The 12,281-nt window shown below is 34.8% G+C and overlaps 1 protein-coding gene across 1 annotated transcript; it reads left to right on the top strand.

The window, feature by feature from the left end:
* Positions 1-11,044: 11,044 nt before the first annotated feature.
* On the top strand, positions 11,045-11,965 carry LOC133871538 (uncharacterized). The gene has a single exon (XM_062308972.1). It carries the CDS (start codon positions 11,045-11,047, stop codon positions 11,963-11,965), a length of 921 nt encoding a protein of 306 aa, XP_062164956.1.
* The last annotated feature ends 316 nt before the right edge of the window (positions 11,966-12,281 follow it).

Genomic DNA, 12,281 nt, shown 5'->3' with positions numbered 1-12,281 from the left:
TTTCTTCGGTTGATACAAATACTTGGATTTGTCCTTTTTATAAAGGGCCTCTAAAGACTTTATGTTATATCTTTTTAGATTGTAATCTGGCTAGAACTCTTTGGAGATCCTCTTCTTGGTCTCTCATTACTGTTGGCTTCTCTGCCAAGCTATTTCCAATATCCTTGCCATTTTATATTCAGTTGAGAGATTGGCTATTCCTAAGAGAGAAGCTAGGAATTTTCAACTTTTTGCTTCTCTCACCATGGATATTATTTGGTTTTCCAGAAATAAATTGGTGCATGATAATATTCAACCTGATCCTGCCAAGCTTATTAAACAAGGCTCTTCCACTTTGGGCCTTCATCTTGAGGCTTGGAATGTTGTTTCTAGTCTATCTCTTTAGACTCCTCCGGGAGTGGATGGTATTAAAGGGAATTTTGATGTGGCTGTGAGGGACTCTTTTGATGTTGCTGCTACTGTCATTAGTGATTCTTCTGGTAATATTATTATGACTGCTACCCAAAGACTACATTCTACATATATTATTGGTGGTGAAGCTTCTGTAGCTCTTTTGACTTCTCAGTTGGCTTTATCTTCTTGGTTTGATAATTTTCTTCTCAAAGGATACTCTTTTAGTTATCTAGCAATTGATTCTCCTGAGCTTTTTTCCTTGTGGAACTTTTCTAGTTTAGTGTCTAATATTAGTTTAAGTTTATCCTCTTTTCAAAGCTAGAATGCTTTGAAAATGTCTCGTTGTGCAAACTATCGTGCACATGCGTTAGCTAAATGGGCCGCTTCTCATCTTGTTTTTGGAAGCATTCCCATTTGATCACCCATTCTTTCTTCCATCCATATCAAGAGTGAGAAAGATCCTCCCCTGTAGCCCTTTTTTCCTTACTCAACTAGACAAAAAAAAAAAAAAAAAAAAAAAAAAAAAAAAAAGAAAAAAAAAAGAAGAAGAAGAAGAAAGAAAGAAAAGTTGTCAAGTCACCACAACCTTGTATTAAATTTGGCAGCCATACTCATAATTTATATGAAATTTTAATTATATTTTCAAAAATAATAAACATAGTCAAAAACAAAAACCAAGAAAATCAAAAACAGCATGTAAAGGTGGTGAATAATTGAATGTATGTTATTTATCGTCATTTTTTTTTTTGTTACTTTTATTATTTTAGGGTATAGTTGAAATTTCCTACAAATTATAGTTAAGACGTGTCAAACTTAATACGTGCGTCCAATTACCTAGTGACATGCTTATGTCAATTATGAAACAAGGACGTTTGGGTGCGCGATTTTTTTGTATTGTTTTGTATTTTATTTTAAATTTTCTCAAAATTATGGATACCAAGAAAAATAAAGTAGAGAAATTATGTTTAAATAGTTTAAAAAATAAAATCAAAATTGAAAAATGATGTTTGGGTGATAATTGCTTTTGAAAAAAGTAGAGAATAATTATGCATCCAAACATCCCCAATTTGTTTTTCATTCTTGCTTATATTATTTAATATTTGGGGTAATTACCTTTTCCCCCCATGAACTACCGGCCAGTGTCATTTTGCCCCCACGAACTACCCCTTCGACCAAAATAGAGCATCCAACTACCAATTTGACACCGTTTGCCCCATTCCGTCAGTCAGACCCTTATGTGCGACGGTCAACGGCTCACGTGCATGTCAAGTGCCGTCTACCCCATTTTTATTCCGAAATTGCCCTCCGGTACAGTTGATTAAAGGCGAGAATACCCTTTTTAGCGTGGAATACCTCAAATGCCCTTGAATTTTGTTTCATTCTACCCTAATCTGGGCCGCACACTTCACTATTTTTGAATTCAAACCACACTTCACTTTGAACACTCAAAACCCTAGAACAACATTCAATCCTCACGCAATCTTCGAACATCAAAATCAGCCTATAACAACTACCAATCTGCTACAAGTAACTCTGTTTGTTGGAGATTTTCGAAATTGTAAGTACTTTTTATTTAATTTTTTTGTTTTCATTGTCTCTGATCAGTGACCTGTTGCTTTCTTATTGTGATTTCTTTTTGTTGTTATTTGTTGGTAGTACCCAATAGATTTGCTACTTGGGATTTGGTTTTATTTGTTTAGGGTTTCCTCTTTGCCCTAAGTGGTCCCGCCGTGGTCGGCCCTTTTTTTTTTTTTTTTGTTCGGAAGTGGTCCCCTTTGTTACTTTGTTCCCCTTTGTGTGTTCAAGTTTAACAATTTTCCCCTGAAGTGGTCCCCTTTGTTCCCCATTTGTTTGTTGTGTGTGTTTTGAAATTGTTTAGGGTTTTGTGATCGTTGGGTGTGTTTTTAAATTGTTTTCCATGAAGTGGTCCCGAATGTTGGGTGTAAGGTTTCTTTAGTACATACATTATGAAATTCGCCTCTTATCAAACACGGTATTTGGTCAAACACGGTATATGGTATAATATAACTAAATTAAATTGTTTAAATTGTTTTCCATAAAAACTGCTTCCCAATTATGTGAAATTAAAATTTTTGAATGAACTATTGAATTAAAATCAGAAAAAATAAGATAAAAATATTTGGCCACATATATAGAGTAATATGCCAAACTTGTAGAAAATGAGATCTGGAACTAGGAAATTAATGGAATTTTTTTCTCTTTAAGTATTTAGTAGCATTATTAGTTGTCATTTGAGATTATGGGAAATTTGGTAAGCTTTAACTGAATAGTTTAAAAAAAGTAAGTAATATCCAAATTGAAATAGAGATAAAAAGATACAGCAAAGTAGAAAAAACCCACTACTTGCAGATGTGAAATAGCATGGCATTAGTTGATTTGACTTCATTGTTCAAAAGTGACCGTGAAACTCTTTGTTAAAATGTTTATGACCTATAAACTTCTAAGTTTTCGAAATAAAATTTAAAATTTAAAACTCAATTCAATGTTTGTATGTTTTATGTGCAGTGTCAATCATCCTATCACTTGAACAATGGCAAACAACGATGTCATTTTTAGGGTTCATTACGGGGGCCGGTTTGATCGGCGATACAAATGCACCTATGTTGGAGGGCAAATAGGGTTGTATGAAGAGTCGTATGACCTAGATTGTTTGTCTTTTTTTGAGATCGAAACAGTTGCTGGAAAATTTGGATACGAACCAGGTGACCTGGTGTACTATCGAATACCCGGAAGAGAATTAGATGATGGGTTGGTTTTATTAACATCTGATGAGGATGTCTCTAGAATGGCCAAGGTCTTATTAGGCCATACACTTGTAGTACTGTACACGGTGTCACTACAAGAAATTTCATCATTAGCGGCCACATTATTAGCGGCCACCGCATAGTGGCCGCTAATAATCATATTATTAGCGGCCACTTTTGAAAGTGGCCGCTAATAATACACTATTAGCGGCCAAATACAAGTGGCCGCTAATACTTGCCGCTATTTTATAAACTATTAGCGGCCACCTAATTGCGGCCGCTAAAAATGGACGCTAATACACAAAATATTAATATTAGCGTCGAAATTCGGGTCGCCGCTAATAAGTGGCCGCTAATAACTTGGCGGGAAGTTGCGGGAAATTCCGGGAAGCTATTAGCGGCGACAGTAGTGGCCGCTAATAATTGATTATTAGCGGCCACGTTTGATATGGCCGCTAATAATTGATTATTAGCGGCCACTTTTTTTTTGGCCGCTAATAATTGATTATTAGCGGCCACTAGTGCGGCCGCTAATAACTTAGCGGTAGCTGCGGGAGATTCCGGGAAGCAATTAGCTAATAATTAAATTATTAGCGGCCACATAAGTGGCCGCTAATAGTTGATTATTAGCGGCCAAAAAAAAGTGGCCGCTAATAGTTGATTATTAGCGGCCACTTTTTTTTTTGCCGCTAATAATTGATTCTTAGCGGCCACATTAGTGGCCGCTAATAACTTGGCGGGAGCAGCGGGAAATTCCGGGAAGCAATTAGCTAATAATAAAACTATTAGCGGCCACTATTTTGGCCGCTAATAATATTTTCACTTTTTTCTTTTTTTGTTTATTTTTTTCTTTTTTATGTTTTCAAAATTTTTAGTTTTTGGTTTTTTTTTTTAAAAAAAAATCTTCTTCATTTTTTTTTTTTAAAAAAAGTTAATTTATGGTTTTTCTTTCAACCAAAAAAAAAATCGTTCTTTTTTTTTTTAAAAAAAAAAAAAAAAAAAAAAAAAAAAAAATAGTTAATAGAAAACTAGTTTTTCTTTTTTATTTTTTGTTTTTTTAAAAAACAAATTGTTTTCATAATTAATGCACTATGGTCAACCAGATGGTTTATCAATCATATTAATCGATCAAACCTTCATTGTGTGAAGTCTGATCAGTCGAACTCTATCACGATCGATCAAATGATCTATCGATTCTATTAGTGTATCAAGATCGATCATATGATCTATTGATTGATTAGGATCGATCGAATGATCTATCGGTCTTATCGATCGATTGGATGATCTATCAATCCTATTGATCTATCAATCTTATTGGTCTATCAAGATCGATCGAATGATCTATCAATCCTATAGGTCTATCAAGATCGATCGGATGATCTATCGATCATATAGGTCTATCAAGATCGAATTGGTCTATCAAGATCGATCCGATGATCTATCGATCGCGATTGATCCATAGGATCGATAGATCAGATGATCTATCGATCCTATTGGTCTATCAAGATTGATCGGATGATCTATCAATCCTATGATCTATTGATCCTATTGATTGATTAGGATCGATCGGATGATCTATCGGTCCTATTGATCGATCACGATTGATCGGATGATCTATCAATCCTATTGGTCTATCAAGATCGATCGGATGATCTATCGGTCCTATTGATCGATCACGATTGATCGGATGATCTATCAATCCTATTGGTCTATCAAGATCAATCGGATGATCTATCGATCCTATTGGTCTATCAAGATCGATTGGATGATCTATCGATCCTATGGATCAATCATGATCGATCAGATGATCCATTGATCCTATTGCTCTATGAAGATCAATCGGATGATCTATCGATCCTATTGGTCTATCAAGATCGATTGGATGATCTATCAATTCTATTGGTCAATCAAGATCGATCGAATAATCTATCCATCCTATTGATCGATCACAATCGATAGGATAATCTATCGATCCTATTGATTGATCAAGGCCGAACTAATGATCTAAGGATCGATAGATCATCTGATCGATCTTGATATACTAATAGGATCGATAGATCATCCGATCGATCTTGAGAGACCTATAGGATCAATAGATCATCCAGGATTATAATACAAACATCCAATTGAATGTGGTAAGACCATCCGAATGATCCTTGTGCATAAGATCGATCATTGTGCATAAGATCAATCATTGTGCATAAATTCGATCATTCCAAATAAGATTGTTGGATCGATTGAATATTAAATTGATCTAACATATGATAGATCCTAAGCACTAATCTGATCGATCGTAATATACTTTAGCCCCCTAAACTATGACCACGTTTTTATTTAGGCCTTCAAACTTTAAAAATTGACATTAGGGCCCCCTAAACTACTACCGCGTGTCAAATTAGACATTTTGTCATTTTTATGCTCCAAACGCACTTGAGGTTATTAAAAAAGGAGGTTAAGTATTCCTTTAGTCTTTGAGTTTTGGAAACTTTATTTTTTAGTCCCTGAGTTTCAATTTGCATCACAGATAATACATCAGTTTTGAAAAATGACCGAATAAGTATCTCGGTTAACTTCTCCGTCCAAAAACTAACGGACCGCCACGTGTCAACCTCAGAGGTTGACTTGTGACACTATACAAAATTAAAAATTAAAAATCTTTACAAATTAAAAATATTTAAAAATGAATTAAAAATAATAATATAAAAAAAAAATTAAAAAAAAATTGAAAAAACAAAAAAAAACAAGGGGTGGTTGAGCCACCCCCTTGGCCGGTCTGGGGTGGTCGAACCACCCCATGGGGGGTGGTTCGGCCACCCCCAAGGGCCAAAACTGATCTTGATATATATATATATATATATATATTTTTATTTGTCAATGGGTGGCCGAACCACCCCATGGGGGCCAAGGGGGTGGCCGGGCACCCCCATGGTTGCCAAGGGGGGTGGCAACCACCCCTTGTTTTTTTTTTGTTTTTTCAAAAAAAAATTTAATTTTTTTTAATATTATTTTTTTAAAATTCATTTTTAAAGATTTTTAATTTTTTTATATAGTGCCACGTGTCAACCTCAGAGGTTGACACATGGCAGTCTGTTAGTTTTTGGACGGAGAAGTTAACCGAGGTACTTGTTTGGCCATTTCTCAAAACTGATGTATCATCTGTGATGCAAATTGAAACTTAGGGACTAGAAAATAAAGTTTCCAAAACTCAGGGACTAAAAAGGTGTTTAACCCTAAAAAATATTACCATTTGCTAAAAATGAAAATTATTAAAAAATAAACAATAGGGGAAAAACTAAAAATACCAAAAAGGGATGGCCTTTTTCATATTAGCTATATTAATTTTTGTTATTTTTTTTTTAATTTTTTTTAATAACTCCAAGGGTATTTTGTGTAGACAAATGCAATTATAGGGATCGATTGTGCATTTTTTTTTTTCCTTTTTTAAAAAATAAAATAATGAAAAGAAAATTTGTTTTTTTTTTTTAAGAAAAATTAATAACTTTCATTTTTTAGAAATATATTAACATATAATTAATTAAATGGGAAAAATGGAAATTAAAAGCAAGCGGGAATAGTACTGGCGCTAAATGAAAATTTCGCACCAAATTAATTCTGACTGTTTGCCCTAAATTCCTAATTCTAATCCTCTCTCTCTCTCACATTCTCCTCTCTGTGTCTCGCCTATTCAAATCACATTCTGCTCTCCGTTTTTCAGGTAGAGGTTCTCTTCTTTCTTTGAAATAATTTATGCTGTTTTGCCGAGCAGTTTCTTATCTATTCTCTAATATTTTTCTCCAGAGATTTCATTTCGTCACTGCAAATCCACACAACGAAGCTTCTCTATTGGTCAGTATCTCTCTCTCTCCACCTTTTGTTTTTCTCAGATGGCAACTTTATGATTCGAGACGCCAAACACGGCTAATCACAAGGACACAGCTTGAATTTCACTTAAATCATGACCACTGCACACACACACACACAGCCAGCCAAACACAAGAGGGCCATCATCCACCCACCGAAAGTTAAAGGCCCCAAGAGATATAATGAAAATCAAACAGAAAATCAAACTCCAACATAATCGGCCAAACCTCCATAGAACCTGCAACCTCAAAGTAATTTACCCACCAAAAGTTAAAGGCCCCAAGAGAAATAACACAATCGATGCTTAACAGAAAATTAGGGGAAAATTTAAGCAAAAACCAAAGAAAGGAAAAGAAGGATCTCACCTTGGTGGACTGAACTCGGACCCCAGCAGCTCAGATTCTCACGAGCTCTCACTCTCGATCTCAGCTCATCTCTCTCAAGTTGTGTGGGAGTGGGTGTGCGAGAGGAAGATGAAGAGAGGAAGAAGAGAGAAGAGAGAAGAGGGAAAGCGGTGCGTGAGATGGGGAGAGGGGTTGGGTGTGTGGGAGTGCTCTGGAGGAGAAGAAAGAAGAACAAAGAAGGAAGAAAAAGAAAAGAAAAAAGAAGAGGGAGAGAGGCGTGCTAGTGAGGGAGAAGGATCCGGAAGAAAAGAGAGAAAGAGAAAGGGAAAGGGGAAGAGAGGGGCTGGGTGAGGGAGAAGGATTCGGCTGAAAAGAGAAAAAGAGAAAGAAGAAAAAGAAAAGAAAAAAGAAGAGGGAGAGAGGCGTGCTAGTGAGGGAGAATGATCTGGAAGAAAAAGAGATAAAGAGAAAGAAAAAAGGGGAAGAGAGAGGGAGTGGGGGACCATTTTTTAGTGTGTGGGGGAGATGTGTCAGCCAAGAGAAGTAAAGAAACCAATTAAGGATTTTGGCCTTTTGGGTGGTTGAGAATTAATTAAATTAAAGCTTTGGACAAATTTCAGCCGGAGAAGAGAGACCAAAATATTCCATGTGGGGCAACTCCTTCAAACTAAAGCTTTGGACAAATCTAACAGGAAAGATTGTCACCATTTTGTCAAGATCCTTGTCTAACTATATATGCTTCTACTACTATGTTGGACATGCAACAATTTAGCACAACACTAAAACAGAGCATATATGGTACTGTTCGTAAGTGTGGCTTCAGCCATATATATATATATATATATATACAATTTAGCACAACACTAAAACAGAGCATATATGGTACTGTTCGTAAGTGTGGCTTCAGCCTTCACATATATATAGATATACATATATATACATACATATACATATATATAGATATACATATATATATATATATATATATATATATATATATATATATATATGTATGTACATATATATATATATATATGTATGTACATATATATATATATATATGTACATACATATATATATATATATATGTACATACATATATATATATATATATATATATATATATATATGTACATACATATATATATATATATATATATATATATATATATATATATATATATATATATATATATATATGTATGTATATATATATATATTATTAATTTCTCTTTTGCATATGCATTGCATTAATTTTGTGTTTTATTTCCAGCTTTCTTTTCTTCTTTTTTCTTTATAAAAAAAAATTGTTAAAAGAAGTGGAACTACGTACATGCAACTCAGCTTTTACCTGGTGCACATATTGATTCTTCAATAATTAAGCTTATACTAGAAGATATTTTAGGGAAATGATATTCCCTCCTCCAGATTGTTGTCCCTTTTGCTCTTGCAGAGTCCGATGGATGTGTGTCAGCTGTTATTGTGGTGATAATGACATCGGAAGCTGGCGAGTCCATTAATTCAGAACCTTTAAGAATGGGAGGGAACTTTAAAGTACTTATTATATCAATTAGCCGACGAATAATTTTTTAATCTAATAAAAAATTAGTGATTTAAGATTGAAGAGTCTAACCTGTTTAATTAAATGTGTCAAGTTAAAATTGACTTATATAGTCTTATACCCATGTCTTAACACGTGATATTTTTTACACGACTTGTAAAATCGACATAAATTCAATACGAAATTAGCGAGTTAAAATTGAGGAATGACCCGTTTAATTAAATAGATCAAATTAGAGCTGACATATATAGTCTTATACTATATGAATTGAATTGTGAGGCACAGAATAATGAAATCCGCTAAGACTCCAAGATTCAGAACAACAAAAAGAGTAAAAAAAGAAGAGAAAGGTGAGCTGTTAGCCGCTCAGAAAGAAAAAAAAAGAATTGAAGGTTGAGCTGTTAGCCAGCTTTTGTAAAGTAGTAAGTAGGACACACATTCTTAAGATTGGCCACAGTCGTCTTTTATTTTAAAGAAACCATTTGCTTTTGCTTTTAGTTGGCTTCATGTTCTTGGCCAGTTTTATTCACATGTATATATATATATATATATATATATATATATTGTATATATATTGTTAAGATGGTGACTAATGACCTGTTTAAGTCCATATAATTGGACAACAATTGTTAATTAGCTGTGTATGTAATATATATATATATATATATATATATATATATATATATATATATATATATATATATATATATATTGTTTAGATGGTGACTAATAACCTCTTTAAGTCCATATAATTGTACAACAATTGTTAATTAGCTGTTAATATCATAATAAGATAGGGACGACAAAGGAATTAACCCAAAATATATGGCTTCCTCAGAATTGGGAGGTGCTGTACACGCACTGTAAAAATTAAGGAACGTGTCTCTTTACTTACTTTTATTCTAGAAAGAAAAGCAAAACCCTAGAAGCCTCATGCATGTTGCAGGAATTAGACTTCCATTTGCTGCCTTTTGACAGCCCCAAAGCCTCACTACTTGACAAGAATTCCTGATACTTCCACATAGTACAAACAAACACATGTTAAACTAACCAACCACATAACCATGACTTTTCACACGTACATCGAAGGCTAAAATGTATATATATTTTAATATGAATCCCTGTGATCTTGATCCACCGAATCCAATTAACTAATAAAATATATTTTAATTGTTTTTCAGTTTAATAGACTGGTGGTAGAGTCTTTTGTTTTATACAAAGGCTGAATGGTCTTTTCAATTATTCATTATAAAAATATCCACATTATCAACCTGAAAACCATGATATCACATGGAAAAAGACCTTTTCCTATTTTTTTTATTTGCTTTTCGCTTTGCAGAATGCAGAGCAGGTGAGCTTCTGATTCCCCAAAATATTCCTACTAAATATATTACTTGTCAATATATGTTGTACCATATATGTGACGACTCACATGTGTTTGTAAGATGATTAGTAATTCTTAATTTCTTTTTCTATTGAGTGCGCGTAGTAGCTATTCTATTATGTTTGCAGTTATTTAGTATATAAGAGCATAGACTATGATTTATGCTTTGTTGTCTACTTCCCAATTTTTTTTTTTAATGAAATCAGCGATTGTTTCTAAGTTATTTGGAAATGTATAATAGTATTTCTGGAAACAGCTTTCTTGTGGTATCTTAGCTTGTGATGTGTTGGGGTATATTTGTAGTCTAGGGGCTATGAACATTGTCAAGATGACCGTTAGAAACATGAATATGGAAGTTGGAAATGAAAAAAAAGGAGTAGGAATCTCCATACTTGGAGGAGGTAGCTTCTTTTCAATACATAACTACGTAGATAAAGTTGCATAGATGTGAAAAGTTCCATCGTAGTTAATCGTGTGTGTTCAAACCACATTTACCTATTTGAGAAGGCTAAAACCCTCCAACAAGCTCAAATGACTTGCTCCATTGAAGCACTTGTCGAGTGTGCATTAAAATCATCGGCTTTGTTTGTCACTCTTTTTCATTATCTCTTTAATGATTTTGACATAAGTTGTCATTCTCTTTTTTTTTTTCATTCTCCTAAATCATTTCCTATTGGTATTCTTGTGACTTGGGCATTAATGTAGGCGAAGAGTAAATAGTTATAGAGACATCAAGATGGATCGGAGTTGGATGCGAGAACCTACTCGATGTTCGGATAGATATCAGGCTGGTGTTGAAGAATTCATAAGAATGGCCAATAATTGTGTAGGGGTAGATGGTGAGACAAAGTGTCCATGTCGTAAATGTGGAAACAAATATTTTCATCATATTGACTTGGTAGAGCATCACTTGTATGTGCATGGAATTGACACTAACTACACTCGATGGATATTCCACGGGGAAGAAGATCCGTGTAGGGTAAATGTTACTGGCAACTCGCAATCTGTGGGTGTGAATGAAACGGTAGATGAGATTGATGAGGTTGAAGAATTGTTAGGTGATGTGCGTATGGGGACATTCTACAATGCTAACATAGGCGAGTCCTCTGCTGCTCAAGGTTCCACAACCGACGATCAATTGCCAAGAACATCTTTTGACCGATTATGTGTAGATGGCCTGAAAGAACTTTATCCAGGCTGTAAGAAAATTTCAAAAATCTCTTTCATTTTGAAGATGCTTCATATAAAGGCGATTTGCAACATGACTAACAAGGCATTCGATATGATGATTGACTTGATAAAGGGGGCCCTTCCAGATGGAGAGACCTTGCCACAATCATATAGAGAAGCAACACGGTGGACCCGAGACTTGGGTATTGGTTATGAGTTGATACATGCATGCAAGAATGACTATGTACTATTCTGGAAGGAACATGCTGATGAAGATAAATGCCCAAAATGCAACACTTCAAGATGGAGTATTGTCAAAGGTAGCAGTAAGAAAATTCCTCAGAAAGTCTTGCGGTATTTTCCAATAAAACCGAGGTTGCAACGGTTGTTCACATCGAAAGATATAGCCAAACAAATGAGGTGGCACAAAGATGGACGAGAAGATGACGGCAACACTCTCAGACACCCGGCCGATTCCATTGCATAGAAAGAGTTTGATAAGGAACATGACTGGTTTGCTAGTGATTCCCGCAACGTGCGACTTGGTTTGGCAAGTGATGGTTTCAACCCATTTGGTAATATGAGTACATCATACAGTATGTGGCCAGTAGTATTAGCACCGTACAATTTACCTCCGTGGATGTGTATGAAGGCTCCAAATTTGATATTGGCATTACTTATCCCTGGACCCATGGCCCCCGGAAACGAGATTGATGTTTATTTGCGGCCGTTGATTGATGATTTGCATGAATTGTGGGATGAAGGCATAAGCACTTACGATGCATCGACGAAAGAGACATTTA

Source organism: Alnus glutinosa, chromosome 6 (genome assembly GCF_958979055.1).
Source record: "Alnus glutinosa chromosome 6, dhAlnGlut1.1, whole genome shotgun sequence".
In the NCBI taxonomy this organism is placed as follows: Eukaryota; Viridiplantae; Streptophyta; class Magnoliopsida; order Fagales; family Betulaceae; genus Alnus; species Alnus glutinosa.
Note: the sequence above shows the minus strand (reverse complement) of the source record. Positions and strands in the feature narration are given on the sequence as shown.

Excerpts from the sequence above, each read along its gene's own strand:
- LOC133871538 (XM_062308972.1), top strand. The coding sequence starts at position 11,045 with ATGGATCGGAGTTGGATGCGAGAACCTACTCGATGTTCGGATAGATAT.